General features: G+C 44.6%; 1 protein-coding gene across 11 annotated transcripts in view; it reads right to left on the reverse strand.

The window, feature by feature from the left end:
* Positions 1 to 6: 6 nt before the first annotated feature.
* The window catches only part of Gpatch8 (G-patch domain containing 8), a 78172-nt gene continuing 65753 nt past the window's right edge, over positions 7 to 12425 (reverse strand). For all 11 annotated transcript variants that reach the window (XM_031354408.1, XM_031354409.1, XM_031354411.1 and 8 more), the window contains 2 exons: positions 7105 to 7235; positions 7 to 4076 (listed from right to left, as the gene is read on the reverse strand). In XM_031354408.1, coding sequence (XP_031210268.1) covers positions 182 to 4076; positions 7105 to 7235 — 4026 coding nt within the window. In that variant the 3' untranslated portion in view covers positions 7 to 181. The remainder of the gene's footprint in view (positions 4077 to 7104; positions 7236 to 12425) is intronic.

Here is a 12425-nt window from a genome sequence, read left to right on the forward strand (position 1 = left end):
CCTGATAGTAAACCCAAAGCAAACCTCAAATCTAAATCCATCCCTGCAAGCCAAAACTCATTTCTTTGGCTGTCAAGACACTGCCCGTTCCAGCTTTTACTTGCTGGTATAAATGGCTCAACACCCCCAAGGGAAGACTAAGTCACCTTCCCTGGCTCAACATAGGCTTCCGACTCCCAACTCAAGTCCCATGGCTGGGAGGGTGCTGCAGGTCCTGACCTGAGAAGATGGGATGAAGCAGTGGGTGAAGATGGAGGGCAGTGGCAGCTGCCGCAGCAGGCCGTGGAGCAAGCAGGGTAGGATAGAGGGCAGCATGTGGGACAGGATGAAAGGTGAAGGGCCCAGGATGGATGGCCGAGGCAGGAATTATATGGATAGGGTGGCTAGCAAGAAAGGTGGCAGGGTGGCCAGGGATAATTGAGTGAGTGAGATGGGACAAGGAAATTGGGGTTAGATGGGGCTGGGGAATATGATGTACTTGGGCAAGTGGCTGAGGGTGAGGGTGCGGGTGAATGCCAATGGCAGCGGCAGCAGCTGCAGCATGATGCTGTAGGATGGCATGCTGAACAGTGGTGATGGAGGTGGCAGAGGCTGTGGCTGGCTGCTGAATGTGGATGGGTTGCAGGGCTGGTGTGGCTGGAGCTAGGGCGGTTGAGGCTGGAAAGGCCTTTACTTGTTTGGCCAGAAGTTGCTGCTGGATGTGTTGCTGGGCAGCCTGCTGGAGCTTGCTGTACTTCTCCATCTCCTCAGGGGTGAAGGTGATGGGCTGGCTCTCTAGAGGAGCCAAGGAAGCATCCTCAGTCCCATCTGTTGATTCAATACTAGGTTCCCCACTGGGAGGTGCATAACTGGGGAAGTGCTCAAGGTCTGGGGCTATAGGCAGCAAGCTGGATTCCACAGGGCCTGGTTGACTGCCACTATCCAGAGACTCCAAAGTATCCCCATCACTGGGGTCAGGGAGGTAGTTATGGGAGATGGCTGGATCCCCAGGGTAGCAGTCAGTGTGTGCTGGGGTGCCTAGAGGAGCCACAGAATGATCAGCAGTAGCTTCTTCAGACTTTGCCTCTTCTGGGGGAGGGTCTGATAAGGGACCAGCTGTTTCCTCTGAAGAGAACTGATGTCCAAATGGAGCATCACTACTCCTTGGGGACCCTTCTTCTGGCTCTGAATGTTCTTGCTCGTCACCCCTTTCCAAGCCAGACTCTTCACATTTCTTACTGGACTTCCGGGTAGCTGGAAGCTTCCCTATCATTGGAAGAACAGGCTTATTACCAAGAGATGGGGGGAGCTTAGGCCCGAAGTAACCTTGTGGGGGGTTCTTGTACTTGAGCCCAGCCTTATTAGGGGTGGCCGGCACCTCCTCACACACACTGGGTTTCCTCTCCACTTTCCTGGACTGGATCTTCTCGAGCAGCAGTCTGGCAGTAACAGAATTCTTATCTTCAGGACTGCAGTCACTTTCTGACCCCCTTCCTGTGCCAGTATTGCTATTCTGGGAGGGCGGGCCTGCTCCTTTACTGTCATCTCCTCTGCCATCTTCTTTCTTTCCAGGACCTTCTCCCCGACCTGATCGGAAATAGTGAGGGGATTGAGAGCGGTAGATCTTTGAACGAATGAAATCCCGGCGGCCAGAGCGCCTTTCCTCTGGGCTCTCGTGACCCCACGATCCCTTTCTGGAGCCGGATCTCTGAGAAGGGCTCCTGGTGCTGCGGCTCCGGTCCCGACTATAGCTTCGGCTTCGCTGCCAGCTGTGGGCTGTGGTGCTGCGACTTCTCCTCTTGCTTCGACTGCGACTACAGCTGCTACTGCGGCTTCGACCCCGGGATCTTGATCGCTCCCTTGTATGACTCCGAGATCGGCTTCGGGACTGGCTGCAACTGAGGCTATAGTCATCATCAGATGATGAGTATTTGTGTCGTTTGGACCTGTGTTTGGAGCTGGCATAGTCGGAATCGTCCGAATCATGAGAGCGCTTAGAGTGCCTTCGTGATCGGTCACTATAGTCACTATAGCTATCATCGGAGTAACTGTGCTGTCTACTATAGCAGCTCTGGTCTGAAGAAGCGTCAGAGCTGCTAGAATAAGAACGCCTGGAGGAACGATGTGAGGAATGGTGACGGCCAGATCGAGAGCGGCTACGAGAATGCTCACTACCTGAGTCTTCCTCTTCCTCCTCCTCTTCTTCCTCCTCTTCCTCTTCCTCACTGTACTGGGATGGAGACTTCTGGTGCAGTCGGTGTGAAGACCCATCATCGCTATCCTCATCTCCGCTACTGGGCTGGCTCCGATGGCTGGACCGGCTGCTATGTTTGGTGCTAGCTCTCTGCTGACAGGAGGAAGATGGCGGTTCACCTTTGTGTTTCCTCCCACCGTGATCTTGGCAACTGCTACCACCCCCACCATCATCCTTCTTGGCACCGTTTCCTTCTTCAGCAGGAAGGGATCTCCGCTGGGAATCATCTTGAGCTCGGCGCCGTCTTCTTGGTGGTGCAGGGCTGCCACTTCCAGGAGGTTCCGGTTTGGGTCCTCGTTCAGAATCAGCTAGGGCTGATGATTTGTTCTTCTTCCGTTTTCGTTTCTTGCGCTTCTTAGATTTCTCCCCAGACTCCACCTTAGAACTCTTCTCTTCCATGTCAGCCTTGTGTTTACGTTTGTGCTTACTGGATTTTTTGTGTTTCTTCTTCTTTTTGTGTCTGTGAGACTTGCCTGATGGTTCTTTCTTGCTAGGATGGCTTCTTCCTGTGTCTTCAGTTTCTGATGTATGGCTACCCCCAGGCTCCTGCTTGTTCAGGCTGCTACAGGAAGCCCCTGAAGCAGGTTCATCCACTCTGGCTTCTGAAGAGAGAACTACATTCTGCTCCCCTTCCTTGCTTTTATTCGGTTCTCTAGGATCAAGGCTCTGGAGATGGTCCTTTGAGGAACCTCCAACATCTTTTGGCTTTTCTGTCCCTCTAGCTTTAGCATCTTTATTTCTTGAAAGTTTAAAGTCAAAGTATAAAGGGTTACAACTGTAGGAAATGGAAGGCTCTGCTTTGGTGAAAATGAGTAGTTCTGATGGCCACTGGAGGGCAGTACTTTCATCCTTGCTTAAAACCGGAAAGAATGGACCAGTGGGATGCTTGGGTCCCTGGCCTGCTTTTGCTGCTGGGGTGGCCTGAGAAATTTCTTTAGGATTGGATTCACACATCTGGCTCTCTGAAGTCTCCCCACTCTCTATACTTAGCTCATCTTCGCCTTCTCCTGTGCCTTTCTTTGTTTCAGTTCTGCCTCCAGGCTCTGAAGGCCCAGCCACAGTGGCTTCCTTCTGCGGCTCAGAAACTTCACTAAGCGTTTTCTCTGCTCCTTGGCTTGCTGCTGCCTTACTACAACCTTTAGGCTTGGGAGAACTGCTTTTTCTGTTCTCTGGGGCATTCTTTGAGTGTGTACTATGATCACCTTCCATCTGTTCACTGGCTCTCATAAAGAGTAAGAAGGGGAAGTTAGGTTTGACCTTGCAGTGTGCTGGGGGCATGTAGTGGTAATATTCTGGCTCAGTAGCCCCTGTTCCTTCTTCCCGCTTCATCCTTTTCAACTTGGACAGTGTTGAGGCAAGGGACCCTCCATCCTGAGGGTCTTCATCTTCTTTCTTTCCATCAAGATTACCAGTGCCATCAGTTTCTCCCACCTTCTGCACCCCTTGGTCAGAACTCTTCTCATCAGTCTTTGTTCCATCTTCTGAGCTCCCTTCCTCTGCATGGTCCTTGAAAACGGATGCTATTGACTCAAGTTTGACAGGAGCTTTCTTGGCAAAGGAAAATGATACTCCCAATTTCTGCAGTGGGGGTCCCAGATTATTCTTAATGCCAAAGCTGATACCTTGGGGGACTAACCCAGGAGCCTGTGACAGTCCAGTGGTATTAGTGATCTGTATTGACGTGAAGGGGCCCCCTTTATCTGCGGAGAAGTCAGCTCCAAAGCCACAAGAAGAAACGGCACTTGCACCACTGTTGGCTGACGACTCATCTTTATCCTCTTCTCCACCATCTTCGTCTACAGCCACCGTGGTTGGTCGGAACATGGGCCCACTTCCGGGTGCACTATACAGTAGTTGAGAAAGTGAGAAAACAAAAGAGAGGATATAAGTTATAGATCTTATAAAACATTCGTCTTCTTTGTCCTTCCACTCATCATAGGTCGGTCTCAATGATGCAGAGCGGCTGTCCCTAGCAATGTGCTGATGAATGGAACTTATTAAACAGAGGTAGGCAAAGTTTCATTTGATTCGCATACCAGGCTAAATTTCCAAGGCCAGCTAGCTATTGTTATCCTTTAAGCTATTTGCCCTACAAAAAGGTGCAAGTTCTTTACCAATAGCATCTCACAGTTTCTTAATCTGTTACCAAGGTTTTCTTTTCTTAAATAAAATATTTATCTGGGGCTAAATAGATGATTCAGTGATTAAGAGCACTGGCTGCTCTTTCAAAGGTCCTGAGTTCAATTCTCAGCAACCACATGGTGGCTCACAACCATTTATAAAGGGATCTGATGCCCTCTTCTGGCATGCAGATGTATATGCAGACAGAGCAAAACATGTATTAGAGGAATCATATATTTTAAAAAAAATTTTTCCTTTTCATTTTATTTTAATTTTATGTGCATATTTTGTTTTATGTATGCCTGTGTACTACATATATGCATTGCCTTTGGAAGTCAGAAGAGGACATTGGATCCCCTGGGATTAGAGTTTACAAAAGATTGTGAACTGGAAATTGAATCCAGGTTCTCTGGAAGGTATCTAGTTCTCTTTAACCACTGAGCAACCTCTCTAGCCCCTCCACTGTCAAGATTACATGTATTTATTTGTGTTTGTGTGTGTGTGTGTGTGTGGGGGGCAGGCAGACAGAAAGGATGCGTGCCAAAGGTCTATATGTAAAGGTCAGAGCTGGTTCTCTCCATCTACCATGTGGATTCTGGGGTTTGAAATTGGGTGGCAAAAAACCTTTACCCACTGAGCCATCTTGTTGGGCTTCTGATCTTCTTATCACCCTACCACCTGGCATACAATCAACTATATGGATATGCAACTATTCCAAAGGTTATTCTACAGAGCAAGGTGGCTTAAGCCTTTAAGCATAGTACTTAGGAGGCAGAGACACAAGGATTACTAATGAATTCAAGATTGGCTTCATCTATGCAGTGAGTTCTAGTTCATCCTAGGCAACTAAGTAAGACCTGTTTTCACCCCCTCCCTGCAAAGGGCTTTATTTCTTTTAGCAAAAGAAAAGCTTTAGTTTTCCTTGCACTTTCAAATTTACATTAAAAAAAAAAATCTTTCTGCTTGTGTGTTCATTTGTACCATGCCATTCATGTAGAGGTTAGGACCTGAGAGTTGGTTATCTTCTTCCATTATACAGAGCTGGTGGAAAGTGTCTCAAATTTCACTTTTAATTTATTTATTTTTGAGACAGGGTCTCACTATGTAGCACTGGCTAGCCTAGAATTCATTTTGTATATAAGCTGGCCTTCAACTCAGAGATTAGCCTGAGCATTAGGAATAAAGGTATGCCCTATGACTCTTGGTTCAAATTTCATTTAAGAAAGAAGGAAGAAGGAAGAGGAAGGAGAAGGGGCTGGAGAGATAGCTCAGCGGGTAAGAGGTCCAGAGTTCAAATCCCAGCAACCACATGGTGGCTCACAACCATCTGCAAGGAGATCTGACTCCCTCTTCTGGAGTGTCTGAAGACAGCTACAGTGTACATACATATAATAAATAAATAAATCTTTAAAAAAAGTATTAGTATTAGTAGTAATAGTATAAGAAGTTATTGTTTTGAATCTAGAAGGAAGGAATTATAAGCATATTTGCAGCTTACAAATTTTATATATATTCTATATATATATATTCTAAATTAAACATAGCTGGAAGCTGTGTAGGGACTATCTAGGCATTTCCTGAAGTCTGAACTCAGTAACTAAAAACAATTAGTTAGATATTCACTAGCTGTGGGCTGTATTTAACTTGGGGCCAAAAAAATCCAGATACCATGGTATCTAAATTTTATTGTATGTGCTACTGCCCAAAGATGAAATCCAAGCAGACATAGATAGCAAGACATATTTATATTATGTCATAGTCTACCTCATATCAATGAAAAAATGATGTTGCATGTATAGGGCCCAGGGCTAAACCAGTAACCTACCCACTGATCACTCCTACTTGGTCATCTTTTAACTGCTAATTTATAAAATAAGAGCTAAAAGTTGCTTCTGAAGAAAAACAAGTGTTTTAATGTCTTGAACCAGAAAGTAGCCTGACATACATCTTCTGTGGAGATATTCTTAGAACATGCAAAAGAAAGATGCATTTACAATAGAAAAAGTTGCAAATTGGGTTGGTGAAATGGTTCAGCAGGTAAAGGGTGGCTACTGAAGCCTAGTGACTTGAAATCTGAAGTATAGGCTAAGACCAAACCAAGAAATATGAGGGGAATGGTCCTCTGGAGAGTAACTGAGACACATAGGTGTACTCATATTTCACACTCTAGGGTGTTATGCTTTTGCAGGTAGGATGGAAAGATTTCTGAACATTCAGAAGCCAAGGCTATGTCCCATCCTCCTACTCCTCTTTTTTTGTTTTCCTGTGTAGTCCTGGAGCTCACAAGGTAGACCAGCATGGCTTTGAACCCCTAGAGATCTGCCTCCCAAGTGCTGGGATTAAAGGAGTGCACCAGCATGCAGGGGCCCTTCTCCTCACTTTCAAAGTTTGTCTTTTATTTTCCCCAGTGGTAAAGATGGAACTTGGATCCTGAACGCCAGAGGAATGCATCAGATTCCTTTATAGATGGTTGTGAGCCACCATGTGGTTACTGGGAACTGAACAAGACCTATGCAAGAGCAGCTAGTGTTCATTAAATACTGAGCTATCTCTCCACAGACCCCCCCCAACCCAATTTATATATATATATATATATATATTTGAGATTCTCTTGCCTCAGACTTCCAAGTGCTAGGATTATAGGCATGAGCTACTATATCCAGTGTTTGAATTACAATTTTAAATCTGTAAATTTAAATCTTAAGGATTCTATTTATCTACAGGACATTTCTGACATGAAATTTCCCTACCATTCAGCTTGTTTTCTTTGCTCTGCCAACTCATGGAGCCGCCGAAGGGCTTTTTCTTGTTTCTTCTCATCTTTGCGGGATCTTGAAGAGACATTTCGGGCAAACTCTCTCTGCTTGAGATCTTTTAATCTCTGAGTTAATAAAAAGAAAGAAACAGAAGGTGAGCAATCTAATTAACACACAGATGTGAAGGCAAAGCCTTTATAATATTTACCCTGAACCAATGTTATAACACTGGCATGGAATACACTATTATATTTTATGGTACTCAGAAACACAATGGCTGATCACTTTGAGCATGACACTTGGATTATGGGCATTTGTAATTAGGACAGCAAGTCATTTGCCTTATTGTACAAAACAAAATGATTTCAGAAGCAACACGCAAATTTTAGACTACTGGGAGGAAAGAAAAGAGACCAATCACCTGCTCTTCCAGGATGCAGAACCAGACACACAAATGTGAGATAACTCTTGGTAACACAGGCCAAAGTGAACAGAAAGGGGTTAGGCTGGCACAGAAAATTACCCAAGGTGTAAGATTTTAAAAAAGCAATGTACAGCTTACATGGGAGGTGATCAGAATCAGAGCAAACAGAAATACTTTCTTCCCCACCATAAAAGTGCGGAGGTTTGTCTGGTTTTAGTGGTAACAAAGGTTTCTTATAATTATTAAAGTTGAGTGGTCTTCCAACCCTGGCATGTTCAGAACTCAGCCTGACCACTTTCATCCAGCCTGTCTGCTAAAATGGAGATAATTGTGTAGCTTTCCACTCCTTCATAGCCCTGAGAGGAACCACCAGGGAAGAAGGAGAACACAAGAAAGTTGAAGATTCTGTGACTTAAAATCAAGTAACAGAATGGACCTTTTGTTTTCAGAAGCTACTGTGTAATTTTCCTCAAAACAAAAGAAAACAAAAACCAAAGAAGTGTCACGAGACAGGCTGGTGACAGAGTCCGACATACCCATCTGCAATGAACACAGTGCAACACACTCTAGAACATGAAAAGTGAAAGCAAGGCCTTCCATCAGCCTATGCTCTCCAACAGCTTAGGAGAAGGGAGCTGACCCAATATAAATTGGACATTGCTTTAGAAAGGCATGGTGTTCAACACACAGAGGAATTTTCTTACCTAATATTTATGAAATGTGTTTCAAATCTTTTGGAATTGGGAGGAGGAAGGGAAGAAAGACACATACACACAAAAAAGATATACAGCTAAAGACACTATAGAAAAACTCACTCTTGTGATCTGGGCTCCCAAATTAGAAGGATTTGCTCTCAAAACATCAGCTGAAAACGTCACATCACAAAGAGAAAAAAAAGTAAAAAATAAAACAAGAGTGGAAGAGAAAAAATAAGGCAAGCATTACTACATAAGCTCTCAGTGAATCTACAAACGATATACTCGACAATCAGGGACAAAAGCATCCACTCAACAGGGGCCGGGGAGAAGTAAGAGTGGAAAACACACACATGTATGTGTACACACACACACACACACACACACACACACACACACACACACACACACACACTGTCTCTGTCTCTCTCTCTCCTGAGAGTAATCACGTCTAGATAAATGAAACTACCCTTTTTCTGTAATTAGTTCCACTGCCTCAAGAGAACTGCAGGAAAGACTGCTACTGCCTACTCCTACTGCAGTAGGTGAGGCTGTACTCATTCATCTTTAGTTTGGAGAACTACACTTAATCAACAGTTAACAAAGCTGGTGCTGGTGTAGGCCCCTTATAAATTTACATTTTTATAAACTCAAGTCACCCCCCCCTTCGGTATTAAGCTTACTACTGAACTATCTATAGCCCCAACCCTCCTTTACTTTTAGAGAAGGCCTCACTAAGCTGCCTGAACTCACCTTATTCTGTGGCCCAGGCAGGCCTTGAACTCCTGCTACAGCCTTCCAAGTAGCTGGGATTACACATCTGTACCACTGGGCTCAGTGAGGATAAACTATCTTAAGAAGAATGAATTTCAATGTTTTTCTTTTGAGAGGAATGGGGCAGAAAGGATTCACTATGACTATTATGCCATTTGTTATGGATAAATCTTTTTTTTTCTCCTTCCTAAACACATAATAGGCTCTCTTATCAAAATTTAAATAGAATGCAATGTTTTTCTATATCTCCCTATACACCTCATGAAGTTCTTCTATATGCATATCACTCAAAGCAGGCATTTGTTGAGCTATAGAACACTGTTCAAAAAATAGTCATTTTCATCAAAGCCTGGAGCCTCCAGATTGTGTCAGACAAGGATTAGGTATCCTTCCCCCTTTCCTTTCTTTTGTTGGTCTTTGAAACAAGGTCTCATTGTGTAGCCCTTGGCTGGCCTAGAACTAAGAGAGAATGACTTGCCTCTGCCTCCTGAGTACAGGGATTAAACGGGTGGGCCATCACACCTGGCTCTATTTATTCTGGAAGATGATGGAACAGGACCAAGCTCACAGCATTCTCAACACATTGTACCCAAAAGTCCTGCCACAAGTACAGAGAAACAGGAAACAATGTTATCAAGGAGACAAATCTCAAGTGTTAAGCTTCCTTCAAAGGTAAAACGCACCCAAGTACTCTATCAAGTCCAGCAAATATTCCTTCATCACCCTCACAAACTTCACAGTCAAGCCTGGAGTCTCAGGGGAGAATGAGAACTTCCCAGGTCTAGAATAGTCTGAGAGACAGCATATAAACCTCCCTAAACCCAGCACAAAGCTGCCTTTCAGGTGGTGACTGTCTTAGTCAAGGTTTCTATTCTTGCACAAAACATCATGACCAAGAAGCAAGTTGGGGAGGAAAGGATTTATTCAGCTTACACGTCCACATTGCTGTTCATCACCAACGGAAGTCAGGACTGGAACGCAAGCAGGTCAGGAAGCAGGAGCTGATGCAGAGGCCACAGAGGGAAGTTATTTGCTGGCTTGCTCAGCTTGCTTCTTATAGAACCTAGGACTACCAGGCTCAGGGATGGCACCACCTACAATGGGGCAGGACCCTCTTCCCACCCTTGATCACTAATTGAGAAAATGCCTTACAGCTGGATGTTATAGAGGCATTTCCTCAAGGGAGGCTCGTTTCTCTGTGATAACTCCAGCTTGAGTCAAGTTGACACACAAAACCAGCCAGTACAATTGACCCCTTGTCAACTTGACACACAAAAACACATCACTATTAAGCCTTAATCCTTACTTTCTTATTTGTCACCAAGATCTAAATAACTTTAAAAGTCCCACAGTCTTTGTGAATTCTTACATTTTAAAATTCAATCCCTTTAAAATATCCAATCTCTTCTAAAATTCAAAGTCTTTTTACAATTCAATGTCTCTTAACTATGGGCTCCACCAAATACTTTCTTCCTTCAGAAGGGAAAAATATCACAGTCACAACCAAAAGCAAAATCAAACTCTAACGATACAGTATCTGGGATCCACTCATGATCTGCTGGGCTTCTCCAAGGGCTTGGGTCACTTCTTCAGCTCTGCCCTTTGTAACACACACCTTGTCTTCTAGGCTCCAGCTGCCTGTATTCCACTGCTGTGCTGTTCTTGGTGGTCATCTCATGGTACTGGCATCTCCAAAGCACTGTTTTCCACTGCAACTAGGCTTCACCAACAGCCTCTTACAGGCTCTCTTCATGGTGCTAAGCCTCAACTCCTTTGCCTGACCCCTTTAGTCCTGGGCCATCAATTGCAACTGAGGCTGCACCTTCATCAATGGCCTTCCATGCCCTCACAGTGCCAAGCCTCAGCTGCTCTTCATGACCCCCTCATGCCTTCAAAACCAGTACTACCTGGTTGACTCTTACACATTACCAAGTCCTGCTGGCTATCTCTGGAACACAGGTTCTCTGTGTTATCAGAAAACATTTCCCAGATTTCACCTCAATGATGCTGATTTCTTCCTAATCATGACTAATTTCTTAGCTCCAGCTAACCAGCATCTATAGTCCCAGCTATGCAAAGGTTTCGCTTTAGTAGTTCTGCTATCTTGTTAATCATAGCTGATTCTTCAGCCCCAGCTAACCAAAACCACAGAATCTTCACAACCAAAATAGCAACAGCCCCGATAAGAGTCTTTAATCTCCAATTCTGCACTGTTCTTAAGATTATCTCCCAAGCTCTTACAGAATATCCCACAGAGCTCTTAACATCTCAATGGCTTTTCTAGCTCAAAGTTCCAAAGTCCTTCCACAGTCCTCCGCAAAACAAGGTCTGGTTGTCACAGGAACACCCCACTATGCTGGTACCAATTTGTCTTAGTCAGGGTTTCTATTCCTGCACAAAACATCAAGACCAAGAAGCAAATTGAGGAGGAAAGGGTTTAATTCAGCTTACACTTCCACATTGCTGTTCATCACCAAAGGAAGTCAGTATAGTGATATTCTGATGGAAATGGAAAAACATGCCTTTTCTTTAAAAGGAATCATTTATTTATATATTTACTTATTGTGCTTTTGTGTGTATAAGCCTTGACAGGACTTGGCACTCCCTTCCCCACCTCCCACGGGGTTCCAGGGAATGACTTGTGTCATAAGGCTGAGTGAGCAGCAGACCCTCCCCTCATCTACTGAGTCATCTCATGGGCTCCAAGACACAGGGATTCTGTTTTCCTTATCGGACTCCAACTTTCTTTCCCACTTGAGGTCAAAGAATTCCCTTCACCAAGTCTCTGCCATCCCTGCCCCTGACCCCTCCTAAGAACCCAGAATAGCATTCTCCACTGTCAGCACCTTGCTCTAGTTCTCATCTGTGACTGTCAGATTCTGTTCTCAATACAGCTGCTCCTGTCTTTCAGAAAGGTGCAAGCGTACAGCTTCAGTCAGAAAGACCTAGGTCAAGCCACTCATCACCAGTCACCCGAGTTTGTACCTGACAGCCTCAGCTGTCCTCACTGTAAAATTAGAATGAGGTATTAATAGGTTTATGAGATGAATTGCCAAACTAACCCCCCTTCCTTTTAGTATTTCAGCCCCAGGCCTTACTCCTGGTAAGTGCTGTACAACTAAACTGTCTACAGCCCTCTTTTTACTTTTATTTTTAGAAAGGGCATCTAGCACTGACCTGCCCAGGCCGGCTCTAAAGTGTCACAACAAAGTACCTGGCAGGTCACAACTGCTCTTATTGCTTTTCTTTTCTTTTTTGTTTTTCAAAACATAGTTTCACTATGTAGTCCTGGCTGTCCTGGAATTCACTCTGTAGATCAGGCTGTCCTCAAACTCAAGAGATCCACTGCCTCTGCCTCTCTTGTGCTGGGATTAAAGATGTGTACCACCACCCAGTTACTATTTTTATTTTTAAAATAAACT

Source organism: Mastomys coucha, unplaced genomic scaffold (assembly GCF_008632895.1).
Source record: "Mastomys coucha isolate ucsf_1 unplaced genomic scaffold, UCSF_Mcou_1 pScaffold5, whole genome shotgun sequence".
NCBI lineage: Eukaryota > Metazoa > Chordata > Mammalia > Rodentia > Muridae > Mastomys > Mastomys coucha.